At 37.4% G+C, this 22,831-nt stretch overlaps 1 protein-coding gene across 1 annotated transcript in view; it reads left to right on the forward strand.

The window, feature by feature from the left end:
- Positions 1 to 22,831, forward strand: part of ssbp4 (single stranded DNA binding protein 4) — a 74,936-nt gene that overhangs the window by 50,486 nt on the left and 1,619 nt on the right. The window contains exons 5-16 of the mRNA XM_051095032.1: positions 9,081 to 9,170; positions 14,671 to 14,754; positions 18,440 to 18,499; positions 18,600 to 18,666; positions 18,782 to 18,849; positions 20,376 to 20,443; positions 20,529 to 20,574; positions 20,651 to 20,686; positions 20,780 to 20,834; positions 21,044 to 21,114; positions 21,217 to 21,295; positions 21,388 to 21,416. Of these exons, the coding sequence (XP_050950989.1) occupies positions 9,081 to 9,170; positions 14,671 to 14,754; positions 18,440 to 18,499; positions 18,600 to 18,666; positions 18,782 to 18,849; positions 20,376 to 20,443; positions 20,529 to 20,574; positions 20,651 to 20,686; positions 20,780 to 20,834; positions 21,044 to 21,114; positions 21,217 to 21,295; positions 21,388 to 21,416 (753 nt within the window). The remainder of the gene's footprint in view (positions 1 to 9,080; positions 9,171 to 14,670; positions 14,755 to 18,439; positions 18,500 to 18,599; positions 18,667 to 18,781; positions 18,850 to 20,375; positions 20,444 to 20,528; positions 20,575 to 20,650; positions 20,687 to 20,779; positions 20,835 to 21,043; positions 21,115 to 21,216; positions 21,296 to 21,387; positions 21,417 to 22,831) is intronic.

The raw sequence follows: 22,831 nt of genomic DNA on the forward strand, positions 1-22,831 counted from the left end.
GAAGAGAGAAGGGAGGGTGTGGAATCAGACAACCCCATTTTTCCCCCCTGGGACTTTGCGGTTTGCTCGCGTTCACATGTAGAATTAGCATAAAGACAGAGAATGTGAGAGAGACAGAACCGTATATCAAGACCGAGATTAGAGCGAGGGACAGACACCGTATGTCGGGAGTTTGCCGGACACATGTCCTCTCGGTGTCCCCAGGGTCCGAGTGCCCATTTACTGTTTGAGATCAGGATCAAACCCACATAATTTTTTACCTTTCATTGTCGAACACTTTGACACTAAATATTTGGTTTCCAATGTCACTGTAATCACAGTAGCAAAGTTGCATTCCATCCATACCTCCTACAGGGCTAATGCAATTAAAATGAGCTCCAACTGAATGGATTGTTAAGTTGGCAGATCTTAGTAGTAGTAGTATTGTAGTTCCCCTGACAGAATGATCACTATCAAGTGAAACTGTTGACTCTGTGCACCGTCATGGCTTTTGCGTAGCTTTTCTGTAAAGATATGGAAGCATTGTGGTCAGTTGGAGCCTGGATGCCGGGAGTGAGCCTGTAGAGTGGAAACAAAAGTGCTTTCCAGGTGAAAATTATCTACAGATATGGGGATGATCAAGCTTTAGGTGCACATTAAATAATGCTGGACAAGATAATGAAATGATTGAATGTATATTGTCTGTAAAGAAGATGCATTCGACTATGGGCCAGATTTACTAAACAGAGCATATTAGCATTAGAGCGCAATTCCATAAAAGCGCCGATGGGAGGGGAAAATTCTGCGTGTGATTTACTGACAATGCGCACATCATCAGATCGTTTCCATAATGAACAGTGCAATCTACCAAGAGCAGCGCAAATTACCGCCTGCTTTAAGATAAGATAAATAATGGCGCAAATACCAGTAATTTGACGAGCGCAAGCGTTAGTAAATTGTGTTGCGTGATTCATTTTAATACTTTACTACTTTGCATTTGAAAGGGAAACTCCTACAAATGGATTTTCAATAGGTGTCCACACCTTTTCAGCGTTATTTCTTCACTTCGCGTCTTTAGTAAAGTACTATTTTACTATTTTACGGTTTGCGCTGGCGCTAAATTTGCTAAATATACCTTTCATTCATTGTACCCACTCAAATTGAGAACAACCTTTTTTTCCTAAGCCGTGAGACCTCTTTTATCGTAATATTGTGGTGTTCTCCAAGGAAAAAAGATGAAGAGTAGCCTAGCATGTGCTTGGGCATGAGACTGGGGAGAGATATTTCTGTAAAGCTGTTTATTTATTGATGGGATGCTAGCACAGGTTAGCATGACATGCACACGCTTGTACACAACGTGCTCTTCAGCTCCTGAATGCCTCTCTTTTTTTCTTCAGCAACTGTGATTGTGAGAATTCAGGTGCTTTTGATTCCTCAAGAGGACATTTCTTGCATACTTTTGAAGATGGGTTAGCATTAATGCTACCGCATCAACTGACAGTTTTATAACTTTCGGTGGACGTAAAGAATTTGAGTTATTGTAGATGGAAGACAGATTTGACCACTGGGTGGGCTGACCACTGTTGGCCACAGCCGGTTACGAGTTGGCTGACTCAGTTTCAGTGGTTTCACTCACGATCTGCGTAAAGGGATTGTGGATTTGGACATCTGAGGGAACCCAAAGCCACTTTAACCAGGCTGAAGCTTGAAGAGCAGAGAAACTTGTTTGGGCCTCTTGATGTGTTATGTCTGCATTTCATTTGCCCAGACTTTGCGTTCTTGTTAACTACATGATTTTTGCCAGTTTCTTCTTATCATTTTTCATCTTAGGAATTCAACCTGCTCATAGTTTTTGTCCTTGATTGTGTTTCGGTTTTGTTGGTGCCTCAAGCGCAAAGGTCCGGCGCTACAGACCCTTCATTGTCTAAGGAATGTTCGTGTTTTCCCTTCTCCAAGCCTCTGTCTGGCAGGAACGAGGCCCTCTCTTTTTCCTTGCTCCTCTTGGGTACCCACAGCCCGCTAGGTTTCCTCACTTTCCCAGCGTTCAGACTCGGTGAATGTTAACTATAGTACGCTAAGCTCCTTAACCCCGTAGCGGGAACTCCAGAGACTCTTTCCAAAGAGGAATGATTTCTGCCTACTTAGAGAGCGTACTTGAAGAGAAAGGAAAGCAGAGAGAGAACGAAAGGGAGGGAGAGATGGGGAAACTCCCCTTTTCAGCAGGCAACATCAATGGTCCCAGTGGGAACGCCCTTCCCGCCAACCGTTCTTGCAATGTATGGATTGTAATATGACCCCCTTACATGCTTCACATTAGAAATAGGATGGTAACACTGGCATTAAAACCTTCCTACGTCCTAAACAACCCTCCCACCCTTCTTACATTTATCAGTCTCTCACTTTTAGACAGTTCTAAACGTGTCTGCACTTAGAATGAGCCGTTCTTATCTCTGGATGTTTAGCACTGTGCATTGGCCTCAAGTTGACATGAAAATAACTGACATGTGATGCTTGAAGATGCTACCTATAGAAAGATATTGATGTATGGGATCTTTTTGGGTTTACCTGGTTGTTATGAATGAATAAATAGTGATGCCAGAGCTCTGAATTTCATTTTTATCAAAACATATACTACCAGTCAGAAGTTTTTGAACAGTAAGATTTGAAATGTTTTCAAAATCTCTTCTGCTCCCCAAGCCTGCATTTATTTGATCCACAGTACAGCAAAAGCTGTAATATTGTGAAATATTTTTACTATTTAAAATAGCTGCTTTCTGTTTGAATATATTTTAAAATGCAATTTATTCCTACATTTTCAGCATCATTACTCCAGTTTGTTTTTGGGAATGAGCTTATAGAAATGAGTACTTTTCTTTAGCAAGGATGCTGTAAATTGATAAAAAGTGATGATAAAGACATTTCTAAATTACGAAAGAGTTCTGTTTCAGATAAATGCTGTTCTTCTGTACTTTCTATTCATCAAAGAAACCTGAAAACATTCTACTCAGCTGTTTTCAACAATAATACGAGCAGCAAATCAGAATATTAGAATGATTTCTGAAGAATCATGCGACTGGAGTAATGATGCTAAAAATTCAGCTTTGAAATCACAGGAACAAATTACATTTTCAAATACATTTAAATAGAAAACAGTTACGTTAAATACTACAAATATTTCAAAATTTTACTGTTTTGCTGTATCAAATAAATGCAGGCTTGGTGAGCAGAAGAGACTATTTAAAAAAAAAACATTCAAAATATTACTGTTCAAAAACTTTTGGCTGGTAGTATAAGTAAATGTGATATATGAGCTCCCAATAGATCTTATTTTCTCTTTGTAATTTGGAGCTTATTACAGTGTTTTTGTATGTGCAAGGCCATTGTGAAATACCTGACACGGCCAATAAGGTGGTGAACAGGATTGGGCCCAGCGGCGCAATGCTTGTGTCGTATCCCAACACCATGTTGCTGCTGTCGGCTTTGCTTAATTTACATGTTAGCTAATCCTGTTTGCATTAACTTTGGGCATTTTGGGCCTTTTGACTGCAGTTTTGTATTTTATTTTTTGGAGGGAACTTGTTTGATGCAGTGTGCTTAAAGGTTGATTAGCATTCCTGTTAAACATTGCATATGTATGCACGATATTTTTCGAGTCGTGACTTTCTGAGTTCAAGGCAGAGAATACTTTAAAGTATTTGTCAGTATTAATCATAATTAAGGTTTGTGACTATTTGCACTGTTTAATTTTAAGATGTTGGGTAGAACATACTGAGTGGCTAATGAACAGTCTTAGCACTTTTTGTTGTATTATCATTGACATTTTGTTAATATTGAGAAAAAAGAATGTTACAATCTCATGAACTTCGTAGTAAAAATGCAAGGCGACATTAGCTTTTGTTCAGTACAGTACATTAGTGTGGTAGTGTAATGGCTAATGCAAATAACAGGTGGAGCTGGGCTACGTCTGTCTGTTTTCCTTGTTTCAGTTATACTGCTGCTTCAGCGTTTTGGAAGGTGTTCTGGGTGGGAAACGTTCTCTCCACCTGTCCACACACACATTAACACGCTTGTCTCTGTACATGGCTTATGATTAGGCCCTTGAGCAAGCATAATTGTGGGCCACTGAGATTGCGAAAGCTAGGGGGTTCTGGGAATACAGTATGTGTATGTGTGTATGGGTGTGTGTGTGTTTGCAGGGTGGGGGTGTACATGAGGGGTTTCCTCAGCAGATTTGTTTACTGGTAATTAATTCACCTGATTGATACAACAGCTGTTGACGCCATGGGAGGGAAAGAGAGGGAGCGACAGAGAGAGAGACCCCTCGTCATAGTGGCTTCCCTATGTTTCACAGTGTAGATTGCCGTCCCAGCGCCCCATTGATTAAAAGGCACATCTGTCAGCCAGCACGGCTGATTATGGCTGCCAGTCCTCACTGGCTAATCTTTATGGAGTCAACTTCACTGACAGAGTTATTGGAAATGGGGGATGTTGGGAGAAAGAGCGGAGGAGGCAATGAGTGTGTTGAAATGCAGTAAGTTAGAAGAATGCTGTTATCTTGGATGTTTATTTGCACTAGCTCATGTTTTCATGCCATTTCAAGTCTTATTTTGACGTAACAAAGTGGTATATTTAAATGTGTGAGTTGTTTACTTACTTTTTAATTTAGTCTTCCCATTAATACCGTTATATTGTTCATTCGGACTTGTAAACGCAGAACGAGCAGAAGAGGCAGGATTTATTGCATGAACCAATCACAGCTGATCATAACTAGTCATGTCCAATCATATCGCAATGGAGGCGTGACTTTCCCCAATTCATTCTCAGTTACCCCCCCACCAAATCCAACGTACGCTTTAGGGGGTCTGTTAAAACTTAATGGGCTCAGGGGAGCCGAGACAGACGTGAACTCCCGCTGTAACTTTACCTGCTGGTGTCGCTGTTGGACAATGTGTCTTATTTATATACTTTCTAATGTTATATTTTGTAATCTTGCTGTTGGTTTATTTTTATACTATAATTTTTTCCCTTGCCTCCTCAGAGGAAACACCTCTGGTATACAGTCTAATAGCTAGTGAATATTATTAAATTAAGTTAACTTTCATCCTCACAGATCCATAATTTCAATGCCACTGTATCGCTCATTCAGCAAGTGCTGAGTTGCCAGTGACTTCTTGTTACCAGAGTACATGTGCTTGTGTTTGTTGGCTGGTGATCTGGGTTACCCTGCTCGTCTGAGCACAGATAAGGTAGGATCCATTCCTCATCCTGGATCCCTGCTCCAGATCGATGCCCAGATTAAGCCTTTCCCCCGCCGTCTGCTGCCCAGCCGAGCCCCACGATTGATACTGATAATTAAAACAGCAGTGGCTAATTACTTCAGAGGGTTTGGACTGTGTGTGCGTGGATGTTAGGTGAGCGTATAGGCCACCGATATTATTCGTTGATTATTAATAATTAATTAGGTACATTTATTGCTGAATCTTTGATCTGCTTGCTTTCCGCTGTTGTATAATCAGTAATGTAGCCAACATAATGATGTACATGTTGGATGCTTTAGAAATGTATATCTATCTATCTATCTTTCTATCTATATATATGTCTATGTATATATATGTCTATGTGTATATGTGACCCTGGACCACAAAATCAGTCAGAAGTAGCACGAGCATATTTGTAGCAATAGCCAACAATACATTTTATGGGTCAAAATGATCGATTTTTCTTTTATGCCAAAAATCATTAGGATATTAAGTAAAGATCTTGTTCCTTGAAGATATTTTGTAAATTTCCTACTGTAAATATATCAAAACTTAGTTTTCAGTTAGCAGTATGCATTGCTAAGAACTTCATTTGAACAACTTTAAAGGCAATTTTCTCAATATTTAGATTTTTTTGCATCCTCAGATCTCGGCCAAATATTGTCCTATCCTAAATGAACAGTGTCGGTTTGGTCACATGAGCGAAATTTTGGCCAAAAAGTAGCTTGGACCTGTTGCGAAATCTGTGTGGGAAAATCTTTTCCCCTCATGCGAAATTCCCACTCAAACAATCGAAACATAAACGTGCCTTAATGGTCAAAACCTTTGGAAAGATCCGTCCACTTCCAAAACAAAGATTCACATATAATGTACTCGCCCCCTTGTCATCCAAGATGTTCATGTCTTTCTTTCTTCAGTCATAAAGAAAGTATGTTTTTTGAGGAAAACATTTCAGCATTTTTCTCCATATAATGGACTGATATGGTGCCCCAATTTTGAACTTTCAAAATGCAGTTTAAATGCGGCTTCAAACGATCCCAAATGCAGTTGTAAACAATCCCAGCGGAGAAAGAAGGGTCTTGTGTAGTGTAACGATTGGTTATTTTCATAAAAATAATACAATTTATATACTTTTTAATGTCAAACGCTCGTCTTGCCTTACTCTGCCTGGAATGTTTTTTCCGGTTCATGAAATGCAGTTCATGATGAGCGTTTGAGATTAAAAAGTATTTAAATTGTATTTTTTTAAATGAAAATAACCAATCGTTTCTCTAGATAAGACCCTTCTTCCTCGGCTGGGATCGTTTACAACCGCATTTGGGATCGTTTGTAGCCGCATTTAAACTGCATTTTGGAAGTTTAAAATCAAGTCTATATCAGTCCATTATATGGAGAAAAATCTTGAAATGTTTTCCTCAAAAAACACAATTTCTTTACAACTGAAGAAAGAAAGACATGAACATCTTGGATGAGAAGGGGGTGAGTACATTATATGTGAATCTTTTTTTTGGAAGTGGACTTCTCCTTTAATAGAAGAAGGCAGGACAACCATGCAAAGCATGGCACAAGAAGGGTTAACAGGAACTGGAATGTGTCTGTTTATGTGGTTGAGAGGGAGAGAGATAGCAGTAGCAAACAGCCAGGCCCTATCAAAAGCCACAGGCTCCTTTAAACTCTATCTTCATTCTCCTCTCTCAGTTTCTCTCGCGCTCTCTCTCTTTCGCTCCCTGGCCGGGCAAGTGATTGACGGCCTGAGGGTTTTAATGGGCACCGGAGAGCGGGAGAGCCAAGGTCTGAGTTGTCATGGCAACAAGCCGATTGGGCCCTCTGCCGCTCTACCTGAGTGCAGAGGAGTCGCGCTGCGTGCGAATGTGTGTGTGAGCTACCAGCGACTCCTGTTCCCGCTGATGGGCCGCTGGTCATTCTGGCCAGTGATTTTCTTCTAGTTCATCTCTTTGTTTTAATTAAAGTGTTCGTCCGCCCGCCTCCTGCATTCTCAATCGCTCATATATGCTGTTGGAGCCATTGTGCTGGTTAAACCTACACCAGCCACTGTGTAAACAAAATCTCACCGGCCCGATCTGTCACTCAGCCCCTCCCTCTCCTTAACCAAACACACTCGGCAATCCCTCCACTGCATGCAAACACGGCGCCCGGCCGTACCTCACCTGTTATCTGCCCAGCGCCAGCCTCCGGCCCCCTTTTCCTCCCTCGTTTATGAGAATTGCATCCTTGTATATAGATTATATGCAAATATGTTGGGTTTCCGTGGTGGTTGTTGTTGGCGCTTGTGATTCGTCATGTCTTAAAGTGGTAGCTCTTCTAAAAATGACAATTCTGTCAGTTACACACCTTCATTTAGTTCCAAACCCATGTGACTTTATTCAGTGGAACAGAAATGGAGAAACTTTGAGTTGTTCATGCTGTTATTTGCCATATAATGAAAGCATAGTGAATTGAGGTTTTTGAGGAAAACATTCCAGGATTTTTCTCCATATAGAGGACTTCAATGGGGATCAACGGATTAAAGGTCCAAATTGCAGTTTCAGTGCAGCTTCAAAGGGCTCTACACGATCCCAGCCGAGGAATAAGGGTCTTATCTAAGAAACCATTGGTCATTTTCTAAAACAATTAAAATTATACTTTTTAAGCACAAATGCTCATCTTGGACAAGCTCAACTTCACACATTACGTAGTCACGTTGGAAAGATCACGCACAGTTAGTCTTCATCTGTGTACTTTGGTTCAAAAATGTAGAGTAGGGTCTCATTTTCTCCTCCAACTTCAAAATCATCTATTTTACAAGTTACTTTCTTTGCACGTTCGCTTTGTAAACACTAGCTTGGTACTTTCGCCTACGTCACATGTGCATGATTACGTAATAAGTGAGGTTGAGCTAGTGAAAGACGAGCATTTGTGGTTAAAAAGTATATAAATTTAACTTTTTTCTTTAGAAAATGGCCAACTGGTTCACTAGATAAGACCCTCATTCCTAGGCTGGGATCGTGTAGAGCCCTGTGAAGCTGCATTAAAACTGCAATTTGGACTTTCAACCCATTGGAATCCGTTGAAGGCACCACTAAAGTCCACTATATGGAGAAAAATCCTGGAATGTTTTCCTCAAAATCCTTAATTTCTTTTTGACTGAAGAAGACATGAACATATTGGATGGCATGGGGGTGATCAGGAAATTTTTGTTGGAACTGGAAGTCATGGAAAACATTTAAAATCGAACCATTTCTTGGTTTCTCAAACTTAGGTGATGGTTGGATGAAGTCAACTTGTCTATCCTGTTGGTGTGTGTGACTATATGCGATCTTACATGTTTGTTAATAGCTTTAGGGCTTGGTACTACATATGTGTGAGAGCTAAAAACAGAGATAATCGTGTACCTATGCCTGTGTATGTTGGTGCATGTAACGGTCCCCTTTGCCCTCTCAGGGTCAGCGGTGAGTGTCTGGGCTATTAGGGTCAGCGGCACTGAGGCGGTTTACCCTCCTCCATCCAGACGAGAGCGAGGGATCTGATTACAGGGTGGAGGAGGGGGCGCTGGGTCGTGTGTAATCCCTGTCTACCCCTTCTTTACCGTCATGGGAAAGACACGGCTGAGTTTGGCTTTGTCTGGGGTGTGGGGGGCCCCGGCTTCAACCTAAAGAACTGCTCACATATGTAACGAAAGATTCTACTCGTATGTTGTTGTAATATGGAATCGTTATTGGAAAAGTTGGAGATATTTAATGTATTTTGTAATACGTACCAATTTCGGATTGGCTTAAAGGTGGAATTTGGTTTGGAATTTTTTGCAAATTTTCTGACCAGGCTTTGCATGTTTTTCTATTTCAGAGTGCGGCAGCAGCTCCCAGTCCTGTGATGGGCAACATGCCGCCCAACGACGGCATGCCAGGTGGACCCATGCCTCCCGGCTTCTTTCAAGTAAGGGCTGCTCTCTCCTCCCCCGTCTTCACGTTAAACCTCCTCCTTTAACCCTGTGCGTTAAGCTTTTACCATTTTTTCTGTCCCTCTCCCCACCCCTCCTTTCGCTAACCCCCTTTAGTTCTTCTAATCCCCGTCCAGATGTTTCTTTCCCGCTATCTCTCCCTCTCCGTATTTCCATTCATTTCCATTTTGCGTGTCTAAATTAGTAGTTCGGTACAGTGGCAACTCACACTGCCGCAAACAGAGAGTCATGGCCCCTGATCTGAGATCAGTGTGAATGCCTCGACAGTTTAATCCCTAAGGCCAAAATGGGTAAAAACATGCGTGCTTGGTTGTAGCTCTTTGGCAACACATATCTAACAACATATCTGTGTATTTTAAATTCAGGGCTGGGATTTGGGGGAATGCTTAGGGGCATAGTTCCCGAAGTCAAGGCGCCTGTGGGAGTTCCTCTGCCATAGTGATTTTTATTGAGCTATTTATAGTCAGACAAAAGCTAGTCACCTTGCTAAATAAACACACTACCACAGAAAGATGAATTCTGTTAGTCAAACATTATTTTTATCATAAGCTCAAGTTGTGTACGCCATTTACTCAAGCTTTTATACCAATTAATTTCTGTTTTTAGAGCAGGTCATATGCAAATTGCATCTCTGTATTCTATATTTGCTTCTAACTTCAGAGGATTTAATATCTAGTAGAGCATAAGATATGTTCATCAGGTACAGTAGATTGCAGGGCGGATAGAGCATCCCATGGAGTATATAGTATGTATGTATTCTATCAGTAGAATAGATTGAAGATAGAGCAGCGAATAGAAGATCCAATTTAATTAATACAAGGTAAGATATTAGATAGAAGATCAGATAGAGTGGCAGATAGAGCACCCCATAAGGGGGTATGTGTAACATAAAATTCATTAGACAGAAAAACTGATACAATGTATTTAACATCTTGTCAAACATCAGATAGAATAAATGGAACATCTGATCTTCCGTTAGATGGAACATGGAAGAAACAATAAACTCAGAGTACACAGAAGATCAGATAGAGCACCTGATGGAGCTGCAGATAGAGGATCCAATGGGGTCAATGAGATATCTTGACAGAGATGAACATCAGTAGGTTATATAGAGCATCCAAAAGAGCAGATAGAATGGCAGAATATAAGATAGAGTGGCAGACAGAGCAAAAAAAAAAATAATACAGTGTATTTAACATCTTGTCAAACATCAGAGATGGAACATGTGATCCTCCATTAAAGGGAAAATGGAACATCATCCGTTAGATGGAATATCCAACTCTGATAGAGTAGATAGAAGATCAGATAGAGCACCTGATAGAGCTGCAGATAGAGATGGAGTCTTTGAGATATCTTAACAGAAATTAGTATCAATAAGTTAGAGCATCTAAAAGAGTAGATACAATGTCAGAAGATAAGATAGAGCGGCAGATAGAGCATCCCATAGAGTGTATACGTAACCAGATTCATTAGAAAATCTGATACTGTTTATTTAACATCTTGTTGAACATCAGATAGATTAGATGAAATATCAGAAGAGCACCTGATAGAGCTGCAGATGCAAGATCTGATGGAGTCAATAAGATATCTTGACAGAGATGAATATCAATAGGTTAGATAGAGCATCCAAAAGAGTAGATAGAAGATGAGATAGAGCGACAGATAGAGCATCCCAGAGAGTAACAAGATTTATTAGATAGAAAATCTGATACAGTGTATTTAACATTTTGTTGAACATCAGATAGATTAGATGGAACATCAAATAGAGCACCTAAAAGAGCAGCAGATAGAGGATCCAGTGGAGTCAATGAGATATCGTGACAGAAAATAATATTAGAAGGTTAAATAGAGCATTCAAAAGAGTAGATGTAATGTCAGATAGAAGGTAAGATAGAGTGGCAGATAGAGCATCCCACAGAGCGTATATGTAACTAAATCTGATACAGTGTGTTTAACATCTTGTTGAACATCAGATAGATTAGATGTAATATCTGATAAAGCACCTGATAGAGCAGCAGATAAAGGATCCAATGAATCAATGAGATGAGAAGATCCAGTACAACAAATTAAACATTAGATGGGTTAGAGCATCCAATAGAGTAGAATGTCAGATAGAAATTAAGATAGAGTGTCGGATATAGCATCCCACAGTGTATATGTAACAAGATTTCTTAAATGGAAAATCTGATACAGTGTGTTTAACATCTTGTTGAATATGACAGATTAGATGGAACAGCTGATAGAGCAGCAGATAGAGGATCCAATGAGTCAATGAGATGAAAAGAACCGATACAACTAATTGAAGATCAGAGCATTCAATAGAGTAGATAGAGTGTCAGATAGAGCATCCTATCATCAATTATAACATCTGATATAATGACAGAGAGAAAATTGCTTTCAGAATGTTACAGACTGTCAGGTAGTATAGCTGATAGAGCATCCCACAAAGCAGCAGATGCTGAGATGAGCATCAGGTAGAGCGTCGCATGGATTGGCAAATAGAAACCCTGACATGGTCTTTGAGTTGAGGAGGAGAGTGTTAATGTTGTATGAGCCGTGTTCAGAGCAGGGAGCGATCTGACTGTTGCGTGAGTGACATTGCATTCTATAAATAGTGCCTGTGTGCATAAGAGCGAGAGAGAAAGAGAGAGAGAACTAAGAAAGGGAGGAAGAGGGAGGACTTTGTGCTCCACTGCAGTAATTCCCTCTTGGTAGCAGCCCAGGGCATGGCAGAAGAGAGGCATGGAGAGAGTGAAGACAGAAAATGAAAGAATGAAAGATGAAGGAAGAAAAAGATGTGGCAACAATCGCAAAAAAGACTGCCTCCTCCAGGCCCACGTGCGCTCCTTGTATGCTCCCCGATTCCACGCGACCAGTGGCTGTGGTCTGGTGACACCAATTATATCTTGGCATATATCCTAGTGGCCAGTATATCACTCTTTCACACCTCTCAAGAGCTAACTACTGCTCCCTCCCACTCGCATCGGCCACGACTGCTGGACACAGTTGTGCTAATAATTGGAGCTGCTCCTTTTTGTAGTTGTTTTTAATAGAATTGTGATTGGAACAGGTTATGATCCATGCTGATTCTGCATCAGAATCCTAACTTTGTTGTTTCGAAAGGCGGACGTCTATGCTCCGCCGCCTCCTTTTGAGTGTCTTTTGGTTTGGTCATCTTTTATTTCTCTAATTATATCTTTGTTGGTCATAAGTGCGCGTCCATCTCAGAAAACTTTGTGCACTGCATGAACAAAAGATGAACCAATTATTTTTGGGATTCAGTCAGAAAGTCTCACAAATATCCAAGTTATCAGGTTGGGACATTCTAATAGCATCTGAATAGCATTTATTGAATAAACATGCAGAACTGCATGTTGTCCAGTCATGTCCAGCAAAAATGAAGGGACAAAACCAATTCTGTAAGAACACTGCTACTCCAGTGAGCAGTATGCCGTTGCAGTTAAAGCATTTTGGTAGCGGAGCTATGCAGCCAAAACATGAACGCCTGAGCCTCTGACTCCAGATGCAGCGGCGATAATTAACACATGCGACCGCAGTAGCTGCCATGTGATCAGCGCTGTCCTGCGAGACAGGGACGAAGGTGAGGAGGGCTAAACCCTCCTGTACGCTCTCTCTCTAGACTCTCCTAATCTGTACCTCGCAGGCCCAGACTCCCGGCAACCTCCCGCAGAGAGATGGAGAGCGAAGCAAGAGAGTTTAGGGAGAGAAACACAAAGCTTGCGTGCTGGCGTCTGGCCCGGATCTTGGAAATTTCGTATGATTTCTTCCGTGTTTTTTTTTTTTTTCTTTTAATTCCCCCCATTGCATGGGTCGGCCTCTTCAATAATCTTCACGTCGAAACTCCACTGCACCAGCTTCTCTAGGGAGGACAGACTAGCAAGGGGGAGGCAGGGAGGGAGCGAAGTCAAGGAAGGAAAAAAGAGAAATAGTTTCAAGTTTAGCTGGAAACATCTGAAATGGATGGGTTTGTTTTGAGGGAAGAAGGTGGGAGAATTTCATCAGCCCTTCTCCCACAAAAACCTCTTGAAAACCAACAGAACACTGAGAAAAGTGAAAGACTGACAGACTCTAGAGAGGGAGAGTTCCATCAAGGTTAAAAGGACTGAAGGATCTTGTTCAGGCTTGCTGCGAGGTGCAGGAGTCTTGGGACACCGAGATAGGTCCAGCACCGTACAGCGTTGTAGTCCTGTTGACATTGAAATGTCCCAGTACTCAAGCAAATCTCGAAGTACTTTTGTGTTTTCTTTCTTCCTAAGTTCTAGTCTTACGCATGGTTTTGATTGAGTTTGCATAATTTTCAGTTACTTCTGAGGTCAAAGTCTCTCTAGTACCGACAGGTTTGCGAGATTTAGCTAGAGGTGTCTTTGTCAATATTTGGATACTGGTTTATGACGAATTTCCTGACAGTTGTACTTCTTGCACAGAGATCTAAATAATTAATTGATTGAATCATTTGGGGTGACTTTAAAGTCAAAGTACCTCTCTGGTACGCGTATGTTTGCAAGATTCCTTGGCATTTTTGACAACTCGAGCTTTTGATTACATTTACATCCTGTATGGTACGACACGTTGCATTTATCATCTCGGTTTGTGACAGATTCTGTGACAGCTGCACTTATCAGAATAATTACTTCCAAGACATGTGAAAACCATCCTTCTGAAGCAGCACACCCTCAAAAACATGAATTGCACAATCCCGTGCCGTTCGCCAAAGAAGTGGTCGTAATTTTTTTCCGTAATGTACACAGAGACAACAATGAAATATGCATTGTTGCTGTTCCATGCTTTGTTTTGCTTAGTACTTTGTGTCCCGGCAGTCGCTCGGCAAGTAGCTACACACTGCCCCCTTTTGGTCGGGAAGTAGCATTGCTTGTCTGAAACACTTGGACTTGTGGTTGCTGCTGTCCTCTATGCCACTGTCCCGCTAGGAATACTATGTGCTGTTCCCTTTCTCGGCGGGAGGGGCAACTCTTGATGGGCTTGTAGTTCGGTGCCAAGCCGTTATCTCCTTAGCCGGGTAGAAAATGATTTTATTAATTGCTTCATTTAACAAACACCCCCCTCCTCACTCAAGACACACACACACAATCCAGCCCAAGTTGTTCCTCAGTCACTCTCTACAGGGATGTGGTGCAGGAACAGGCGTCCCGGTATAGGCCATATGCCTCTCCCACTTACCATAATGGACTCCATTGAGAGACAAGGAGGAGGCCTTGTGGTGGAGCTCCGTTATGGGGTTCAGCAGCTGCCCGGCCCTGTAGGAGATGCCCTTTGCTAGGGATTAAAGGGTAGATTTATTACCAACCTAGGTTGGATTGCTATTAGAGACCAGTGGAAATGTAACCAGTGAGGCTTTGTTGGTCATTCTACTTGAGCAAAGACCAATTTAATGGGTTGTGTAGAGGTTTTAATGTGTAATATCTCTAATTTTTCTCTTTATCTTCCCTTTCTCAGGGCCCACCCGGGTCACAACCATCACCACACTCACAGCCCCCTCCACACAACCCCAACAACCCCATGATGGGGCCCCACGGCCAGGTAAGACTCTCATCCCTTGTTTTCTTATACTTCCTTACACATAACCTGTGGAATAGACACATGTTGGGTGTAGTATAAAATTTCAAGAGTACCTGTGGCGCAGCTTTCCATTCACCCTTTACGTCCTCACACTTTCATTCTTCTATTCCTTTCATTCATTCCCAAAATGGACCATTTTTAATACTGGGAAAAGGCTGCTGCTTGAGCTTGATTTTGCTGTGTTTCTTCACTAGCTAGATCTAGTAGTGTGCAAAGCTACAGACTTTCAAAATCAACTAGTTGCTAATTAACAAGTCGACTAACCTGACTTCACTGGAAACCCTTTATTTACATTTTGCAAATCTGGCAGATGCTTTTATCCAATGCAACCTACAGTTTATCAGTTAATGGGAATCAAATCTTAGCGCTTAGAGTTGCTACGAAAATTATAATAATTTATAGAATTATTATTGATGTATTATTGATATAAATATCATTAGATTAGACCATTTCAATACAAGAATAAAATATTATAAGTTACTTGCATTGCATTCAAGGTATGCAGTTTATCAATTAATGGGATTCGAACCTATAACCTTACAGTTTCTACCAAAATTATAATAATTATATAATTATTATTTAAATAATTATTATTAGATTAGATTTTACTATTTTAATACAAAAAATATTATAAGCAACTTACATTGCATTCAATGTATACAATGGGAACCTATAACCTTAGAGCTGCTATCAGAATTATGATAATTCTGTAATTATTATTGATATATTATTGATATAATTATCATTCAATTAGAGTATTTTAATAAAAGAATAAAATATAAGTGTCTTATGTTACATTCAGGATATATCAGTTAATGGGAATCAAACCTATAACCTTAGAGTTGCTACCAAAGTGATGAATTATTATTGATGATATTGATATAATTATCATTTGATTAGACTATTTTAATAAAAAGATCACATATTATAAGCGACTTGTATTGCATTCAAGTTATATAGTGTATCAGTTAATGGGAATTGAACCTATAACCTTAGAGTTGCTACCAAGATTATAATGATGTAGTTGTTTGTATATTATTGATGATATAATTATCATTAGCTTAGACTATTTAAATACAAGAATAAAATATTCTAAGCAGCTTACATTGCATTTAAGGTTTACAGTTTCTCAGTTAATGGGAATCAAACGTATAACATTAGAGTTGCTAACAAAATTATAATAATTATATAATTATTATTGATATAATTATCATTAGCTTAGACTATTTTAATACAAGAAAAAAATATTCTAAGAGACTTACATTGCATTCAAGATTTATAGTTTATCAGTTAGTGGGAATTGAACCTATAACCTTAGAGCTGCTACCAAAATTATAATAATTAAATCATTATTATTATTGATATAATTTCAGTAGCTGAGACTATTTAAATACAAGAATAAAATCTTCTAAGCGACTTACATTGCATTCAAGGTTTACAGTTTATCAGGTAATGGGAATCGAACGTATAACATTAGAGTTGCTTCCAAAATTGTAATAATTAAGTATTATTGATATAATTACCATTAGCTTAGATTTGACTATTTTAATACAAAAATAAAATATTATAAGCGACTTACATTGCATTCAGTATATACAGTTTATAAGTTAACAGGAATCAAACCTATAACCTTAGAGTTGCTGCCAAAATTATAATAATATAATTATTATTGATATAAATACCATTAGATTAGACTATTTTAATACAAAATAAAATATTCTAAGTGACTTACGTTGCATTCAAGGTTTATAGTTTATCAGTTAAGGGGAATCAAACCTATAACCTTAGAGCAGCTATCAAAATTCTAATAATTCTGTAATTCTTGTTGATATATTCTTGATATAATTATCATTCAATTAGAAGAGACTATTTTAACAAAAGAATAAAATATTATAAACAACTTGCGTTGCATTCAAGGTATGCAGTTTATCAGTTAATGGGAATCAAACCTATAACCTTAGAGTTTCTACCAAAATTATTATTATATATTTATTATTGATATAATTATCATTAGCTTAGATTAGACTATTTTAATACAAGAATAAAATATTCGAAGCGACTTACATTGTATTCAAAGTATACAGTTTATCAGTTAAGGGGAATTGAACCTATAACCTTAGTTTATACCTAAATTATAATGATTATATGATTGTTATTGATATAATTATCATTAGCTTAGACTATTTTAATACAAGAACAAAATATTTGAAGTGATGTACATTGCTTTCAATAGATTATCAGTTAATGGGAATTGAACCTATAACCTTAGAGATGCTATCAAAATGATATTATCGTATATTATATGAATACTTTATTTAAAGAATAAAATATAAGAAAAATATCATCTTGTCAGTTTCACTAATTAAGTAAGTTTTTGGATAACTGGTCAACCATCATGACTCTTACCTAGATAGAGCGCAAGCAGTACATTTCTTCATTCTCTGTTCTCTCTGAAAAAACGCACACACATATTCCTCGCTGACAGTGACGATGTTGCCGGATAAATAATGCAGGCTGCGGCCCAGCCCGTGAGGAGTGGAAGTTCATCTAACCGGGACTCTGCAGACCTGGTCCCTCCCTACACCCTGCACTCAGTCCTTCATAGCCCATCAATATCCTATTAATAATGCAACGCGCACGAACACACAAACATGCTCTTGCTTGTACACATGCAAGCATAAACACAGGCGCTCCAACACAAATACACAAACACCAACACAAATACACAAACTTGCCAAAACTTGGAGCAAATGTACCGTATGTGGACCGAGTTGTAAATAAGGAGTTTGAACAAAGCAGGTTGTTGGATCAAACCCTGAGAAAATGACTGAGAAAGCTATAAGCGATAGATCATTGTGTTGCTCTGTTTGCTTTTATTTTGGTGGTGTTGTACCATATGACGTCAACCACAGCGAAATCTCTTTGGTTAAAAATCCAGTGCGTTTTAACTATATGAAGCCTTGAATATGGTCTTTTTTTGCTGGGATTGTGGCGTCACGCAGTGTTTATGCTTTCGTTGTGGATAGACAGTTTACTTGTTGCTGTAACTTGTCGCTTCCCAGATGGTTAGGACGATGTTCGGTATCTTTGTGCGTCTTTTAGTGGTCTCCCGTCCAACCTCTTTCTATTTTAGTTCTCGCTGTTTAAAATACCATAAATTTCTTGTATTAAACAATCTGATAGCAGCAGCCTCACCATGACAGTGTAAGGAGAACCAATGTTTGAGTTTTCTCAAACAGATGACCTTTTTTGCAGTGTTATTGGGCCCCCTGCTGGTTACTCTTGTACTGCACATCTCAAATATTACATACTATATAAACATTTCTTTTAGTTCACATTATAAACCGGTAAGATTTTATGTTTATACTATGAATCACTTTTTGGAAAATCAAATGTAGGTATAAAGCATATGATTTCTGTCATGTAAAGCAAGAGTTAAAGGGATAGTTCACCCAAAAATGAAGATGAAGGTCTTACAGGTTTGAAATGACATGAGGGTGAGTAATTAATGACAGAATTTTCATTTTTGGGTGAAATGTCTCTTTAATTTTCTGAAAAATTACCCTAACCCTAACCTTAATATTATGCTAATGAGAGGTTAGCAATGGCGTCTTTTGATTGACAGTTCTTACGCTCTCTCCCATAGCCGTTCATGTCTCCACGGTACCCAGGTGGACCCCGCCCATCACTCCGCATGCCAAATCAGGTACTGGCCCGCCCACAACCCTTCATTTCTACAGGTCACTATTGCCGTTTTCTCTACTTGGCACTTGTTTTATGCACTTGGTTTGGTTTCTTGGTTTCAGCCTCCTGTTGGAGTCCCAGGGTCACAGCCGCTCCTGCCAAACAGTTTGGACCCCACCAGACCGCAAGGTACCGCACTGCGCCATGGGCTTTTACAGCCAGCTGTGTTTGAGGAAATTTGCTATGGATGAAGTCCAGTCGCTCAGGCGTTTGTGGAATGATTGTGCTTTTTCTGTCCTATCAGGACATCCAAACATGGGCGGCCCGATGAGAATGAACCCACCCAGAGGAATGGGAGGCATGGGCCCACAGGTTAGGCTGACGTTACTGTCTATCAAACAGTTGTGGTTAGATTGGGAACTCTTGTGTGTAGGACATAATCGTAGGAAATGTGGAAATATAACAGAAATGTAAATATAAATGAAACGAATTAATAAATTAAATAAGGTAATAAATAAATAAATGTGTTACAATACAATATGAAAGAAAATATGAATTACAGTGTGAATTATAGAAAATGTTTATTTATTAGCTAAATATAAATAGTCTTATTAATTCATTCATTCATTTATTCATTACAAAACAATACAATAAAAAGTCGTGGAAACGGATACAGAAAATGTTTACTTGTTTGTTGAATTTATTTATATGTATAATTAAAAATAAATAAATCTAATAAAAACATTTATTATTATTATTATTATTATTATTATACAAAATATTTAATAAAGCCATGGAAAAAGTTAATTAATTTGTTTGAATTTATTTAATTTATTTATTTTTAAATGTAGAATTAAAAACATTTTATTATTATTATGTTATACAAATTACATCTAATAAGGTGGTGAAAAATGTTTAATTATTTGTTTGTTGAATTTATTTAATTTATTTATTTTTAAATGTAGAATTAAAAACATTTTATTATTATTATGTTATACAAATTACATCTAATAAGGTGGTGAAAAATGTTTAATTATTTGTTTGTTGAATTTATTTAATTAATTTATTTTTAAATGTAGAATTAAAAATAAATAAAAACGTTGTTGTTGTTTCTTTGTGTATTATTATTCAATATGAATTTGGACATTGGATATTCCATTTTAATCTAGTTAAAAATTAATAAATAAATTAATTAAAATAAGCCATATAAATAGTTATAGTTAATGTTATTTATTATTCCTTATTATTTATTATTATATATAATGCATTATGTATACAGTATTATATCAACTAGCAATTATACATAGAAATAATATACTATTTGTTTATTAATTATTATTATTATTAGTGCAATATAAGTTAAAAAGTCAAATTAAAATGAATAAATCTAATAAAAAGTCACAGAATGTTCTGATAGAACATATTTGTAATAAGTATTCATGAATATTACATATAATTATATATATATATACACACACACATATATATATATATATATATATATATATATATATATATATATTTATATAGATAGATATATAGATAGATAGATATAATAAAAACATGAAATATATTAGATATATTTATATATATATAACATGAGATATATTAGATATTCTATTTTAATATTGAATGAAAATGTATAAATGTTTCATTATATTTGTTTTATATTGTTTTCTTCTTAATGTATATAAAAATAAATATAATAAAAAAATAAATATTTATAATAATAAAAATAATGATTAATAATGAAAAACATATAGTATTGTGTTATTTCATTGATCAAAAAATGAATTAACATTTACCAGAGTTGAGTAAAAGCAAGTCAAAAGTACATTCTTGTTACAGTGCCATAACATGTTTCATATGTAGCTTAGCTTGTATCTTTGCACTTGCAGAACTACGGCGGTGGAATGAGGCCTCCTCCAAACTCTCTCGGCGGTCCAGGAATGCCTGGCATGAACATGTGAGTCTCCGCCACAGTATAATCCACTCACGCTGTCTGTGCCACGCTTGTATACACACACTAACATTGCTTCTTGTGTTTTCAGGGGTCCGGGAGGTCGAGGGCCTTGGCCTAACCCTAACGCAAACTCAGTGAGTGCCACTTCCAATCATTTCAATATCGCAATAACTTAGAGAAGCAGCTTCTTAATATCTCTCCTTCCCACAGATAGCATACTCGTCTTCATCACCAGGAAACTATGTGGTGAGTTGCACGCACAAGATTTTGCCTCACCGTCTCTCTCTGTTTGTCCGAAATGTTCTTTGTGTGTAATCATTTTTCTTGCTGATCTCGCAGGGGCCTCCAGGAGGTGGCGGACCTCCAGGAACTCCCATCATGCCAAGCCCAGGAGGTCAGTTTGCTTTCGTCTAATCTGTCTGAGTTTCCTATCAGCCCCCTTTTATTGAAAGTCCATAACAATAGTTGAGAAATTACCTCAGTGACTGGAAATTAGCTTAAAACTTAAAGCTCTTGTTTTGGTAGGTCTTATCTGACTACATTAGATTATGGAGAACTTTTCCAGTGAAGCTTTAAAAAAATTTGTCATCTGTTTTTTCATAGACTCGACAAATTCCAGTGAAAACATTTACACGATGATGAATCCAATCGGCCCTGGTGGCAACAGACCGAACGTAAGTTGACCGTTCTCATACAGTATGGAAAATAGTTTAGCCCTTTGTTAGTATTTTTGCTGGTTTTCTGGATGGATGTTAACAGTATGTGTGTTTCTGCAGTTCCCAATGGGGCCGGGGCCCGACGGGCCGATGGGTGGAATGGGATCGATGGAGCCGCACCATATGAACGGGTCTTTAGGTGAGACTTTGACGTATAAATAGCTAATACGTACAAAATAAGAAATGTTCTGACATTCTTCTAATGGTTCTTATAACTGCTTGTGATTATAGGCTCGGGTGATATGGATGGGTTGCCAAAGGTGAGAACTTGATGCCTGGATATATGCAAATCAGTGTTATTGTAGTGATATTTATATGCTATTATAGTTGTATTATTTTTAATTTAACTATATTTTTATATTTAAATTTTCTTTTTAGGATTTTTTTTACTCTTGAGTCATTTTTTGGTTATTTATATATATATATATATATATATATATATATATATGTGTGTGTGTGTGTGTGTGTGTGTGTGTGTGTGTATATATATATATATATATATATATATATAGTAGTAATTTAAATAAGTTCTTTTGTCTTTTTTAATTAGTATTTTTATATTTCTATTTAACTTTATTTTTCAGTTTTAGTCATTTTAGTAATTCAATTTGAAGCATATTTTAATTGTAGTAATTTAATGTTTTTTGTTGTTGTTGTTGTTTTGTATTTTTATATTTCTATTTAGCTTTATTTTTCAGTTTTAGTCATTTTTGTAATTCAGTTCAAAGCATATTTTTATTGATTGTAGTAATTTTATGTTCTTTTGTCTTTTTTAATTAGTATTTTTATATTTCTATTTAACTTTATTTTTCAGTTTTAGTAATTTTAGTAATTCAATTTGAAGCATATTTTAATTATTAGTATTGACTGAAATTAAATATTTAATAGTTCGTTCTCATTTTTGCTATTTTTTTACATTTAGATTAGATTGTTAATTTAATGAAGATGAAATCTTTAGCAGATCTCAATACGAATATCCGTTTTTCTTACTGTACATCTTAATGCCTAAATCACTTGTAGCATTTAAATGATTATTTTAGTTTTTTGGACTTTATTTTGGATTTTTGTAGCAAAAATAAACTATTTTAATATCGGCCATTTATCAGTTATTTTTTATTACTTGAAAATAAATATCGGCTTTATTGGCCAGAATTTAGTATCGTGCATCCCTAAGTCATGTTAGATGTTATTTGCTCAATTTTTTTACATTTCTGTACCCAATATTTAAAAAAATTACAAATGCACCGAAAATATCGGTACCAAAAAAGTACCCAAAATAAAAGTACTGGTATTGGACTCACTCTGGATGAGTGGTATCGATGCATCCCTAATTGTCGGCTTATCATTATTGATCAAAATTTAGTATTGTGCATCCCTAATTTTATTAGTTCTTTTTCATTTCTTTAGAGATGCACAAGATATCGGTATAGTATCAGTTATTGGCTGATATTAAAATTTTAAATACATCTATATCGACTTATATATAAAAATAATTTAATTGTTCATTTCTCATTTTTCTCATTTTTCTCAAGTACCAAAAATAAAAATATCGGTATAGGATTTGCTCTAGAAAAAGTGGTATCGGTGCATCCCTAATTATCGGCTCATCATTATTGGCCAGAATTTAGTATCAAGTTTTTTGTTAGATGCCGATTTTGTTAGTATTTTTGCTTAT

This window comes from Labeo rohita, chromosome 22 (genome assembly GCF_022985175.1).
Source record: "Labeo rohita strain BAU-BD-2019 chromosome 22, IGBB_LRoh.1.0, whole genome shotgun sequence".
Taxonomy (NCBI): Eukaryota; Metazoa; Chordata; class Actinopteri; order Cypriniformes; family Cyprinidae; genus Labeo; species Labeo rohita.